The sequence below is a fragment of the Monomorium pharaonis genome, chromosome 8, assembly GCF_013373865.1.
Source record: "Monomorium pharaonis isolate MP-MQ-018 chromosome 8, ASM1337386v2, whole genome shotgun sequence".
In the NCBI taxonomy this organism is placed as follows: Eukaryota; Metazoa; Arthropoda; class Insecta; order Hymenoptera; family Formicidae; genus Monomorium; species Monomorium pharaonis.
In genome coordinates this window covers 15,946,045-15,960,240 of record NC_050474.1, presented here as the reverse complement: position 1 = coordinate 15,960,240, position 14,196 = coordinate 15,946,045, and the positions used below count along the sequence as shown (strand labels likewise).

The window sequence follows — 14,196 nt, the reverse complement described above, 5'->3', positions numbered from 1 at the left end:
ATAATATAATAACTATCGTTGTATATTATATAATATATATAATATATAACTTGTCGTTTTCTAATAATTATCGAATCTTCATTGTTCTATTGAAATTAATGCTTCATTAGAATTCTAATTATTAATAGTAACATCACCAATAGTATGCTGCATAGTTTGTACAGCATACTATTCCTCAATAGTAACACCAGTAGTAATCACAGTTGTATGAAACTGATGGTCTAATAGTGTACCATTCGTCAATAATAACACTCATCAGTAGTCAGAATTTATGAAACTCTTGAGCCAATAGTATATTATTTGTCAATAGTAACATCACCAGTAGTCCTATTTTATGAAACTAATGGATCAATAGTATACTATTTGTCAGTGGTAACTCCCTCAATAGTTACAGTTTATGAAACTATTGGATTAATAATATACTATATTCGTCGTATAGCAACACCGCTAAAAGTGTATTCTTCGTCAGTAGTAAACTGTCAAAAGTTACTATTAACGTACTATTCAAATCTAATAATTACTATTGAAAGCCCAATAGTTACTATTGGATCTCAATAGTTTTTTTTTTTCCCCATAAGGGTGTAGCATAATTTTGTAATTTCTATTAAAAATCGACTTTTATTTACAACTCGAACAAAAACCTCGATTGACAACGTCGGAGTCAGTCGAAGGGCCGAAGCATAAGGGCCACCGCACAAACTCTTCCATAACGCGTTACGTTACGTTAAGTACTCCATACGAACCTAAGTTGTACTTAAAATTTAACTTAAATCAACGCACAAAGAAATCCTTAACGTAAGTTCTTAAGTTCTTACGTTAAGGATTTCTTTGTGCGTTGATTTAAGTTAAATTTTAAGTACAAACTTAGGTTTATGGAGCACTTAACGTAACGTAACGTGTTACGAAAAAGCTTGTGCGGTGGCTCTAAAACCTGGCGTAATGATTACGACAGTCGTAGTCTAAAGCCTCGTCTACAGAAGTCGCAAGCAGCCAGTTGCGACTTGCGACAGCCAATGACTGTCAAGCTTTAACTAGAAACTAGGCGCTCATTGGCTGCCGCAAATCGCAATTGACTGCTTGCGACTGTAGACGAGGCTTTAGACGTAGGCAACGCACAAGGCTTTAGACGTAGGCAAGCTGTGTCGTATAATTATGTATCCAAATCGATGCTGGTGTATTAATTTTTTTACGGTTATTCATTCTATACAAACGTCAACCCAAATAAGTAAAAATTTGTAATCAAGAGATTGATCATGTAATTTCACATGAAACTTTTCATATTTTATACATGTATAACCTTTTTCTGTCAATGTAATACAACAAGAATTCTTGTTAGTACTTGCATTGACAGAAGATTATAATTAATATAATTATACATGCATGAAACCACATAGAGTGTGAACAGTTTCATGTAAAATTATATAATTGATCCCTAGATTCAGACCGTGACTGCATGTGTTCATTTAAATAATAAAAATGAATGATACATCTTATACATCTGATACATCTGACTGTGAAAGCACTTATGAGAAGGTAGTGAAAAAATCTAAATTGGCTGGAAAAGTAACCCATAGTCGTACTATAAAAATATAGAAGTTTATAAGAAAGTTTATATAAATGGCTAAAACCAATGCCAGGTAAAATATCATTTATTATTACAATACTATTTAAACTTCATTAATTAATATCAATTATTACTATTTTAGGAAATGCCGAAAAGTGTAAATATATGTGGTACTGATATGAAAGCACAACTTTCAGTTATAAAAATGCATAAAAAAGGTATCAAACACCAACAAAAAATAAAAGAAGCACCCAACACTTCCAAAATTGACAATATTTTTAAAAATCCTATTGGAGAAAGTGTAAAAAATTTGAGATGTGGATTTCTGTATCTTTAGCAGAACACAATACAGCATTTAATGCAGTGGACCATCTAATTAGCAAACTGAAATTTCACCTTAAAGACTCTATAGTACAAGACTGCAAATTAGGCAGAACAAAGGCCACTGCCATTGTAAAGAATGTTATTGGAAAGTGCCACCAAGTTGATATTTTAATGCCCGTTTCCATCAACGTGGTTCAGATCAGAGTTTGTGTGAACTACGTTCAAAATTGAACGCAGTTTAATTTTTGGTCAACTTGTTTTGCTTTCCTCCAATTTTATCTTTGTCTCGATCAACTGAACGTATACTTTATGCGTGCTAATTTAAACTATATTGTAGTGATTGGTGCCAATAAATATGTTATATATATATAAATATAAAATTAAATTTAACCTAGTTTATAATATTTGACACTTATCGTCACATCCTATTACATTATTTATAAGAAAATAATAGTTGCTATATATTATTTATAAAATAATATACAAATGAAGCATCAAATACATAAAAAAGAAAGAATTTTACAGAAGCAGAAAAAATACTTCTTCCGAGTTAGTGCAAGAAAACTGTAAAATCTTAGAAAATAAAGCAACAAACAGTGTTTCCGTAAAAGAAAAAAAAGATTGGTAGGAGGACTTATAAGTAAAATTCATGTTCCGTTCGAAAGGAGTTGTACGAACTGTACAATCGCTAAAAACATGTTGGGAAAATATTAATTAATATTAATTTATACGTAATTAAACTCTCCACTGACTAATATGCCAAAAGTATTTTCAATTGTTCTTCTAACACGACTTAATCTGTAATTGAAAATTCTTCGATTATCAGTTAGACTTCTTCCAGGATATGGTCTAAGAAGATAGTCACTCAATTGGAAATCTTCATCGCCTACAATAACATACGGTAAAGGTATTCCATCTACTGTTAAAGGTTCTGATTCAGGTACATTCATTAGTTTGTCGTTAAATTTTTGGCCCATAGCGGAATCTTTAAAAATTCCACCATCGCTACGACGACCACAAGCACCTATGTCCACAAACGTAAACAAATAATTCGCGTCACAAATGCCTAGCAATATTATACTGTGACAGTTTTTGTAGTTATAATATGTAGAACCAGCATTATCAGGACACTGTAATAATGTATGTTACTTGAATGTCAAATTAAAGTTTAATTTAATTAATTAATTAATTTTTTGTGCATACCTGAATTTGAATATGTTTACCATCAATAGCTCCTATGCAATGATTAAAATTCCACTGCTTTTCAAAATCTTTACTAATACTCAACCAATCCATTTTTTCTAAAAGATATGGCATAATTTTTTTATGTAAAGTAGTCCAAAGTAATTGACATGTTTCTGCAATGATGTTAGTTACTGTTAAATCAATAAGATAATGAAAAGTAGTTGATATTATGCAGTCACCGGTTGCAAAAAATCTATGGATATGTAATTTTATTAATACTGTACGTGTTAAAAAAATAAAAAATCTTTTAAATGATCTTATTGTTTATTTACCTTAATGTTAAAGCTAATCGAGCTGGAGCAGAAATAGGATTTCTTATTGTATGTTGTTTTGTAATAAGAAGACCATCTATATAAAGCAATGCCTCAAATTCCGTCAATGACATTCGCATGTAAGTTTTAAACGTACTGTCATACAAAGAAAGCATAGGAAAAATAGATTCATAAAATCCATGGATATCACGCAATCGGTATAGTATATGAATCCAAAAACGCTTTTTTTATACTTTTTCTTTTTTTTTTCATAGATCCAATTGTTGCGACTATTGCTGTAATCAATTTTTTACGCTGCTCCTTTTTACGCGCGTTAGTAATGATTTGGCATTCATTAATCCATGTCTGATATTTGTAAAAATAGGTCATTATTGCTACAAATTATTTATATATTAAGTATTAATTTTAAATTTAAAGTTTTAACAAAAATTTTTTGTTGTACTGTCACATTCACTTTTATATTTTTTTAGAAACAAACCGTTAATTGTTGATATTGCACCTGACTGCTCTTTGAATCTTGACGCTGCGTCTATCCTCTCCACCAAGATTTTGGTATCGTGACTGCTTTGACGCTTGACGCTAGCGTCGAGCGTCAGCATGAAAATGCACCTTAAGTGTGTCACACTTTTATTGGTCGCGATCCTGCAAACTGATTCGCGTGCGACGCGTTACGTACGCTGTTGTTACGCACTCATAGATCTTAGGCAAGAGACTTGAATGCATGTTCTTCGTAACAGGATTCTTCTCAATTTCGCCGACGACGGTTCCGTCCTTCTCAAACGGTCGTATCCCCATTCCTCGGGATGTCGCCCTCCGACTCTCATCTCGTAACTCAGCGGGAAATAATGTCTCCCGTTTTTACTTTCCTCGTCGAGATTTGCGTGGATTCCGTCCGGATACCGTCCCGTCTGTGCGTTAACATAGGGGTCTGTTCAGATTCTGTAATTCATTTTTGCGAGAGATCGAAATTCTCACAAATAGATAATAATTTTATGGCAAGGCCAAAGAGCGGTACGACCTGTGTGCCCCTATTCGGCAATCCCTCGGCGGCAGCTCGTTCTTCTCTGTTGTTCCGGCGGATGGCACTTACTTGGACTGGGTTCAAATGCACACGGTGCTTTTGAACACCGTTCAGTTGCACACCGCTCAGTTGGACACGAAAAGAAACGGACACGTACACCCACAGAGAGGTGCAAGGAGGGCCTTCGACCCCTCTCCCGCACCCACCCTGTCGGTAGAGTGCCATCGGCACAGTTATTTTTCACTGTGTCCAAGTAAACGGTGTGCAAATGAATGATGTGCAACGAATGGTGTGCAACTGAACGGTGTGCAAATAAACGGTGCGCAAAATATCGTGTCCAAAAGCACCGTGTCCATTTGAACCGTGTGCAAATGCACCGTTTCCGTTCCGGCGTTCTTCTGGCGTTTTCCGGTGGAACGAGGCGTCAAAATTGTACAAAGTCCTATGTGTTGCGGTCGCCAACTTTCACCGTTGCCACATCTTCAGTGGCTCTCCGCACGTAAAAATGCATTTACATTGCTTTTGATGAACTTTTCTCGAAAACCGTACGTGTCACTTTTCTTAATTTTTGACAGAACATTTGTACTATTATAAATTAATGAGTGTCATTTTGATTCATTTGGTAAAAGCCGTTTTTTCACAATTGCTAAAAAATGTTTTTCAGTAGCTTGGTATGGCGCTTACATGTATAAGGATCGAATTTTGAAAATATCTCAATTTCTGTTATCTTTCTAAAATTTTAAACAAGTGTAGATTTCATCGCAATCAAGGTATCCTCCAAATTTCAAGCAATTTTTAATAAAATCATTTTTAGCAACAACATCTTTAATATAACGCTTAAAAACTTAGATTAAACAGAAAACACACAAGATGACACATGAACACAAAACAAAACGCGCCACGCTTTCGCGTCTACTCCCAAGTAGGAAGAAGCAGGATCACCACCGCGTGGTGAAAACACGATCGGGCCTTTGCAGTCCTTGTGACGAATGACAGCCTGCAGCTGTCATGTTACAATATATAAATATTATATGTACACGCACGCATGTAAACTAAATTTTTTTTCACTTAAAATATTAAAAAATCTTTGAATAATAATGAAATTAAAAAGAAAATGTTGATGCTATAGTTACTGTGGGTCTGAAAATGTTAATTTATAATTACTGTGCTGTAAATACTGGATATTCATACTAATTACTGTGCCATAGAAACAGTGGTTTATACTACTTTCTGTGCTTGAAATAGTGTAAAACAGATAACAAATTTTTTTTCGATGTTTAACATATTATCACAGTTAATTCTTAGCCATATGTTAATTACTTTTCCTTAACGTTTCTGCTAAGCATTGCAAATAATTCACATAAAATTTATGTAAGCGATTTCAGTTATTTCTTTTTACATTACAGCACGAAATAGTATCCTGCTTTTCGTTAAAAAATATTAATTGATATGTAAACTTTATTTTACAACGTAACTGCCAATTCAACAATTACACATTCTTCAAAAAGTAGAAATAAGAGAGACACAGTACCGATCAGGGCACAGTAATTATATTACTTACACTATGATTTCTAAAAATGGATTTTTTTACTATTGCTACCCCGTTGAAAATATGAGATGGAAATCCAGATGGTTATCCACATGTATATGGATTCCCATGGATTTTAGATGGTTTTGTATAGATTCCATATAGATAACCATATGGAATCCATCTAAAATCCATAAGAATCCACATACATGTAGATAATTATCTGGATTTTCATCGCATCTTTTCAACGGAGTACTATGTAATAAAATAGTTCTACTTGTTAATTGTGGGTTACCTTACCTTGCCCTGGTACTGAGAAATAATTCCTTTCATTGGTTGTGGTTCAGACGCGATTAGCTGTCTGCTTGCAGTTAGTCTGGAGAATACGTTCTCTTCGCGGCTATTAAATCGTCTGTATGTAGTCGGTGACCCAGGAGGTGAAGATATATCCGTATGCACTACCTGCTCCCTAATATGGGTGTTATGTTAGCGTGTTAATTAGCCGGCATTTGGCTAATAATCATGCCGACTTGTAAATTATATTAAACATGCGTGTGTTAGAAGAATAACAAAATGTTGTACTAATTCAGTTTATCAATGTATGAATAGTGCACAATTAAGCACAATTATTAATTTCAGCCATTATCAAATGCAAATTTCGTACTTAGAAATGTGTAAGTAAGGATCAATCAAAAGATTTTTCGACAATCATATATTTCGCGTCTTACTTAAAATTGTATCATTTATTCTTTATTTTGTATTACAAAAAATATAATTCTTATATCTATATACAGTAGAGATACACGTTCGGTACACATTAATGTCTTTTCTTATTGCAGTTATCAATAATATGTTAATTTAAATAAAGAATTAAGTAAATAAAAATGATGTATCATGTTAGATTCACTGCACAGTAATATACATATTAATAAATATATATTACTGTAAAATTTACCGATATACATGTTTACTTATTCGTAAATATATATGTAAATCTAGATTTATTATTAAAGATACTGTTTGTAAATAAGATTCGGCTAGTAAAAGATATGCTCTACATCATATGTGTATACATACATACACACACACATATATATATATATATATATATATATATATATATATATATTTATAATAATATATATCTATTTCCACGTAGTTTATATTTTATTTTACAATATATTTCTCAAAAATGTTCATGAAAATATTATATCTTATTTGATAAATTCAGAGACATTTGACACACATGGAGAGTAATTTAACAGATACTTCTTTTGTATATAATTTGTGTATGCAATTATAGGCGTATATGTAGCAATTTGTATATTGAAAAGTTATTTCTTTCAACAAAATTATCAATAGGTTACAAAATTTTCTAAATTGGTTTTACAAGTTAAAAATTTTTTTACATGTGTAAAATATATACAAGAATACATCACGAGATACTCAACTAAAACTTAAAAACAAAAAAAAAACTTAAAAATTATCAACATAATTTTTAAATATATTTTTATTCTTAAGCTTAAGGTGAGTATCTTACCTACGGTAAGTACGTATCTACAATTATATATATTTATTAATATGTATCTAGCGATATCGTGATTTATTCCGTAAAGCCAATTCGGAAAATTTTATACACTGTAATGTTGATAATCCCATCGCTTTAGAATCTCACTTTTCCCGCATACGTTTATATCGATATATATGCACTATTCTAACTATTAATTATTATATTCTTAGGCACGAACTTGCACTTGATTCCTGTCTCAACAAAATCGATAAAATAAAAGTTTACCTCGAAAAAATAACTAATCTTTAATAGTGCATGGAGTAAGATGTTAAAAAAAGAATATATAAAAGAAATATAAGAATAAAAATGTTGTCCAGGATAATCACTCACATAGAGCCTCCCCCTGGATGAATCGGTCGTCGCAGAGCTCTGGGTGATGTGCTGTCACGACGACTCAAAGTTGGCGATCCACCAGTTACAATACCACTGTACTGATTTCTTGTCAACACCAGTCCTCTGAAACACAGAAATCAAAGCATACGTATATTTCTATCGCAAAATTGTCTATTCATATACAAAATTACGAAATAAATTTACTACGGTCCTCTAACGTAAGAAATAATTTCTGAATTCAAATACATTTAGTAAATACTACATTGACGCCATATGGCGTACATCATTTATTTTTTAGTTGGCTAGATCGATTTGTATAAAAATTGATACCTAAAGATTTTTTGTGCTGCTGAATATGAATCCAAGATCAAAATTCCAAAATAGTTGCCCCAATTCCAATGAGCACAATAATGTTTAAAAAAAATTTTTTTTGATGTTTGAGAAACATTTTTAAAAATATTTTAAAAAACATTTAAATAATAGGATAAGTCCCCCTTTTCTCATAAAAAAAATGTTTATTTTATATTAAAAAAAATATTCTTTTATTATTTAATAAACATTTATTTAACGTTTAAACAAATTCTTTTTTAAATATTTACTAAACGTTTGCTTAAGGTTTTAAGAGCAAAAATTGGTTGCATTATTCAATAATTTTTATAAATTCAACCTCACCACAATCTAACATCACTTAATTTCTACAATAATTTAGGGGAGTAGACTATACATGTTTCAGCCAAGTCGTATCATGTTAGAACATGTTTAATTTATACGTCCGAGAAAACGGTCACCCACTCAACTGTTAACTACACTGAAATCGTACGCAACCTAACACTTCGTAATGATCCATGAATACTTCATGTTTATGCATACATATTTGTTATAGATTATTTCAATAGATGTTGTCAGAAGGATGAAACATAGATAGTTAATTTATATTTTTATAATTAAACATAAAATTTTATAATTTTTTATTGATTTTTACATGTCAAATAGCTGCATGTGGAATAACTTATAAAAAGATCTATTTTTGCTCTGCTCGTAAAAAAATGTCATTTTTTATTATTTTTGAGTATTGTTAATATGTCATATTGTTTTGATAAATGCAATATATATTGTCTTGTAACGAGCCGTTCCCCCGCTACTGCTAGAACGGAGGTAAGGCCATTACCCCTACCTCGCTCGCTCCCTCCGCTCTTCTCTACTTCCCTCACCACCGAGTGGAGGGTATATAAGCCCTCCACTCGCGACAGAAGTCAGAGCTTCCCCCCGGCCTGCGAATTGAGCAGACCGAGCCTTCTGGTGGAGTGAACCAGGTTTCCTAGTGCGCACAGTGAGCGCCGTAACCTAGAACCCGATCCTTCCCGGCACGCAATGAGTGCCTTCCTGACCGCGTATCGAGCGGTAACTCACCGACACGATCCGTGCCCTAGCTCTCGGCCGCGCACTGAGCGGTCGCCGTCGTCCCGACCCGGGGACTCCGCATTGAGGAGGAACCGACTCCGCGACCTGTCACCACGCGTGGTGACAACAACGCCGACGAGCAATCAGCTGATGCGCCGAGCAGCTGACACCGGGCACCGTGCCGACGACCGCACCGATCAACAGCGCCGTTAGCGTTAGACCTTAAGGCCACAGCGCACTACCGCGCCGCTACCGCCGATACCGCACCCGCCGCCAATCACCGCACCGACCGACCGGCGCGCACGCCGCCATAGCCGCCCGAGGCATCACGCCGACACCGATCGCACGCACCGCCGCCACGGCCAATCAGGGCACCGCACCGATTGCGCGCAGACGCACCGCGACATAGTCGCCAGCACATTGCACACGAGCGCCTCGCATGTCGAGAATCGTACTGTATATATTAACGTAGGGAACTGTATATATTAGCATAGGCCTATCAACACTGAATAAACCATAGTATTAAACCGAACACACCGTCTTCTCATTTATTCGAGCCCGCCGCCCGGACCATGAATCCCGCGGCTATCCGCAGCCAATAGACACACAGGATTCACGGTTACAGTCTTAATCTCCACTTTCTTTATGTTCCAATGTTTCAATTTGTGTCTCTTAGAGGTTTCATTTATACGCTTTTAACACTCTCATTATATAGATTCACTGTTCCTTTATATTTGATTTACGCTCCATAATTAATGAAGCTTCCTAACTAGGAGTGAAATATTTCTTTAAATAATATTTTAAACATGAAATAATTATTACATACACATTAAATAAATGTTACGTAAATATTATTTTAAACGATTTATTAAAATGTTATTATAAAATGATATTATAAAAACATCAATTAAATATTATATAAATATTTGTCTTAAATCATTATTTTAAATAATTAATTATTGTAACATAAATATTAAATCAATATTAAATATTTTTTAAAATATGGTTTAAATTGATTTTTTAAATGTAAAATAAATATTACATAAATATTAAATAAATATTACTTAAATAATTTTCTAGGATTGAGGAAGGAGAATTTGACTATTCGATAAATTGGTGTGGTCGGTGGTGAGCTACGGGGTGGAAATTTGGGGATGGAAGAGGAGAGATGGAATAGAAAGGCTACAAAAAAGGTACTTGAGATGGGTACTGGGAGTGGAAAGAAGTGTGCCAGAATACATGGTTTGCGAAGAGTTGCAAAAGGATAAGTTAGAAAGAAGGGCGGAAATGAGAGCCTGGGGATACGAAAAGAAGTTAGAAGAGGGAGGGGGTAAAGAATTAGCAAGAGAATGTTGGGAAGAAATAAAGGAAAGAGCTAGGGAGGGTAGAGCAAACACAGGTTGGGAGGAAGAGAGGCGGAGATATTATGAAGAAAGAGGCTGGGGAGTAGAGGAAGTAGAGAGAATGAGAGAGGAGGGGAGGTTAAGAGAAGAAATGATAAAGAGAGAGAATAGGCAGAAGAGGAAAAGATGGGAAAGGATTAGTAGCTCGCGTTTAGGTGGTACAGAAGAATCAAAGGTAAAGGTATTCCGGATTACTTAAAGAGAAATAGGGAGGAGAAAAGGTAGCAAAGAGTAGCAAAGTTTAGGTTAGGTAGCGGAATGAAGGAAGGGAGATATTGGGAGGATGAGGACGAGAGGCGATGTAGAATTTGTGGGTGAGAAGAGGAGACATGGGAGCATATTTCTGGAGAATGCGTAGACTGGAGAGAGAAAAAGGGATGGCAGGAGATGGTAGATGAGGTGTTAGAAGAGAAAGGAAATGGAGAGAGGTGGATGGTGAAGCTGGACAACATGTGGGAGGAGGGGGAGAGCGAGGAGAAGGGGAAGAGAAGGCCGGGAGGAGAAGAGTGTAAGGAGTGAATGAGGACAAAAGATGGTGAATAGAGAAATAAATGGAGGAGCGGAAGTCCAAGAGTAAATGTAGAATGGATGGAGAAAAGAAAGTGTGGTCTCTCTTTCTAAAAAATATAAGCGAAGCGCATGTAGAAAAAGCGGTTTTTATTTTTATAAGCGGAGCGGGAGTCTACCTGTACCCCGCAAGGAAAAAGCTAATAAAGATTATTAAGTACTTAAATAATTTTTTTAAATCATTATTTTTAATAAAAAATTAATAATTTATAAATATTAAATCAACGTTAAATTAATGTTTTATAAATATTTCTTCTAATTCATTATTTGAAATAAATAATTAATATAAAACAAATGTTTAATAAATATTATATAAATATTATTTGTACAATAAACGTTAATAATGTAAAAATAATTAAAAATAAATATTTAAAAAACGTTTAAAAACATTGTGTGTTCATTGGGATATGACGGTCAAAAATAATCAAAATTTCCCAATTGTTATGAAACTTAGCATCTAGGGGTTTTTTGGATCGTTGACTACAAATCCAAGATTAAAAAAAAAAAAAAAAAAAATGCCGACCAAAAATGGCAGTCAAAAATAATCAAAATTTTTTAATTTTTATGAAATCTGATACCCAGGAAGTACAATAAGTATTTGCAAAAAAACATACATATCAACACAAATATGTACTTATGCGCTATTTTCAATAATAAAATTTTGTACCTAAAATTTAGCAATTCAAAAACCCTCAAATACCAGTTTTTATAACAATAGACTTTAGTTTTTTAACCGATACATTGGATCCGCCATTTTGAATTTCAAATTTAAATCTTAAATTCATATTCACAAGGTATCTTTGAATTGTGATTACTTTTTTTTCTTGAAGAGGCACAAAATTTTGCCTGCCGCTAAAGGGGTTAAAAAAAACTATACATCATGTATTTTTCCTCATCATGAGTCAGTAAAATTACAAAAAAAGTTTTACAAAAATAAAAATACAAGGTCGATAAGCAAGCTAACATAAGATATGTTAATTATAAATAACATTTATTAATACGTACGTACATGACGAGATTAATAAAACATTAAAAAATTGCAAAACGTTTCGACTCCACTCAGTCTTCTTCAGTCGCATTAAAGATAAATACTATTAACAATAAATTAATGTAAACTTCCGTTTTCGATAATAAGTGAGTACGTAACAGTTAGATTAAAATTGTGATAAAGTTTCTAGGAGGAAAGTTTCAGTAGGACAGAGGTGAGAATGTGTAGAGTGATGACGAGGGACTAAATCGGGAAAAAAAGTAGAGAGCAAAGAAAAGGAATTAGGTAAAGGGAAGAAGGTTTAAGTGAACAAGAAAGAAGTATTAGCGACAGTTGGCCAGGGAGCACAAAAAATATAAAGAGGGAACAGAGTGGGTAAGTTGGGACAAAGAGTGTGAAATAGTGGGCGAATAAAGAATAAGCAAGAAGGTAGAGGAAAGTAAGAAATAGAGTGGGGAGTCTAGCAAATTCAGAGGAGCTAATTAAGAGAAAAAGGAAGGCTCGGATAAGGAGAAAAACAGGGAAGTGTTAGAAATCTTTCAAAGAAGTAAGAAGATGCAGAAGTTTTCGGTTGAAAAAGGAAGGGAGAGAAGAGAGCAAAGAGAAAGATATGGAGGGGGCAAAAAGGGGAGATGAAAAAAAGAAGTAGAAAGGTTGAAAAGGATGATGGAGATAATGTGGAAAAAGCAAAAAGAGGGATAAAGGAAATAAAAAAGAGAATGAAAGCGTTGGAGAAAGTAATGGAGGAGATGAGATGAGAGAAAGGGGAGGGGTGGCAAGAAGAAAGAAAGGAAGTAGTAGGTAAAATTGAGAGATTAGAAGAGAGATTGAACAAGTTGGAAATGAGTAAGGAGGGGGGAGTGAGAGAAGTAAAAGGGAAAAGCAATATAGAGGGGAGATTAAAAGATAGAAAGAGTGTGAAGTTAAAGAAAAAAAGAAAAGTAGAAAAAACATAATAGTAAAGAATCTAGAAGCTAAGGTGGGGAAAGAGAGAGAAATGTTGAAGAGATTATGGAAAGAATTAAAAGTGGATGTCGAAATGAAGAAGATAAATAGGATAGGGGGAGCAAAAGAGAAAAAATAGTTAATGGTAAAGTTTAAATGTAAATAACATAAAAATCATGAGAAAAAAGAAAGCATTAAAGAGTAGAAGGGAAAGAATTCAAGATGACTTAACGTGAATTGAAAAGAACTAGATAAAAGTTGGAGGAGATAGCGAGGGAGAAAGAGAGGAAGAGAAAAAAGTATAGAGGAATTATGGTAAGTTAAGAATTGATGGAAAATGGTAAATGTGGGATGAGGAGAGGGAGATATTAAGAGATGAGAAGGGAGAAGTAAAAGGCAAACAACAATAGGGGAAAAGGAGAGAGCAGAAAAGAAGTGAAGGGAAATAGAAAGCCAGAAAGGAATAAAAGGAGAGAAATAGAAGAAAAGAAGAAAGTAGATGAACTAAAAGTTTGTTTTTGGAATGTGGCAGGTCTGGGAAATAAGAACAAAGAGTTCTGGAGAGAGTAGAAAAATGGAATGTAATGGTAATATGCTGGAGATGTGGATGAAGGAAAATAGATGGAGGAAATGTAATAATTTAGTTCGACCTGACTGGTCACATATTTATTTAATACAGCACAACGTTTCGACCGTAGATTTTGGTTTTTTTCAAGTGCGTTAAGACATTAGTTTATGATATATACAATTAGATTTACAATATGTTTTCAAGTATATCATCTAAAACCGAGATGATCAGCTTATGCATATGTCGCAGTATTACAACCAACAATAATAGCGGAAATTATGATAAAAATAATACTACTTACAAATCCAAAGCGTCGTCAAAGGATATAAAATACAATTAATTGTTAGATAAACCGTGATGCATCAGTTTACATCGAAGTCTGATGTTCGACTAACCGAAAAGAAAAAGTAAAGTAATACAAACAACACAACAGAGTTAATCTATACGAATGTCAAAAAATATCGATA

General features: G+C 33.8%; 2 protein-coding genes and 1 long non-coding RNA gene across 9 annotated transcripts in view; 1 reads left to right on the top strand and 2 right to left on the bottom strand.

The window, feature by feature from the left end:
• Positions 1-14,196, bottom strand: part of LOC105836993 (kinesin-like protein KIF21A) — a 242,645-nt gene that overhangs the window by 107,729 nt on the left and 120,720 nt on the right. For all 7 annotated transcript variants that reach the window (XM_036291117.1, XM_036291118.1, XM_036291119.1 and 4 more), the window contains 2 exons: positions 7,855-7,980; positions 6,255-6,423 (listed from right to left, as the gene is read on the bottom strand). In XM_036291117.1, the coding sequence (XP_036147010.1) occupies positions 6,255-6,423; positions 7,855-7,980 (295 nt within the window). The remainder of the gene's footprint in view (positions 1-6,254; positions 6,424-7,854; positions 7,981-14,196) is intronic.
• On the top strand, positions 855-2,493 carry LOC118647027. The gene is made up of 2 exons (XR_004964349.1): positions 855-1,637; positions 1,707-2,493. It is a non-coding gene; the product is annotated as an uncharacterized LOC118647027 (long non-coding RNA).
• Positions 1,182-6,250, bottom strand: LOC105836995. Its single transcript, XM_028189976.2, has 3 exons — positions 3,406-6,250; positions 3,092-3,246; positions 1,182-3,018 (listed from the first exon to the last, which is right to left on the bottom strand). The coding sequence occupies exons 2-3, from the start codon at positions 3,203-3,205 to the stop codon at positions 2,614-2,616; spliced, it is 519 nt and encodes a 172-aa protein (XP_028045777.1). The 5' UTR covers positions 3,206-3,246; positions 3,406-6,250; the 3' UTR covers positions 1,182-2,613.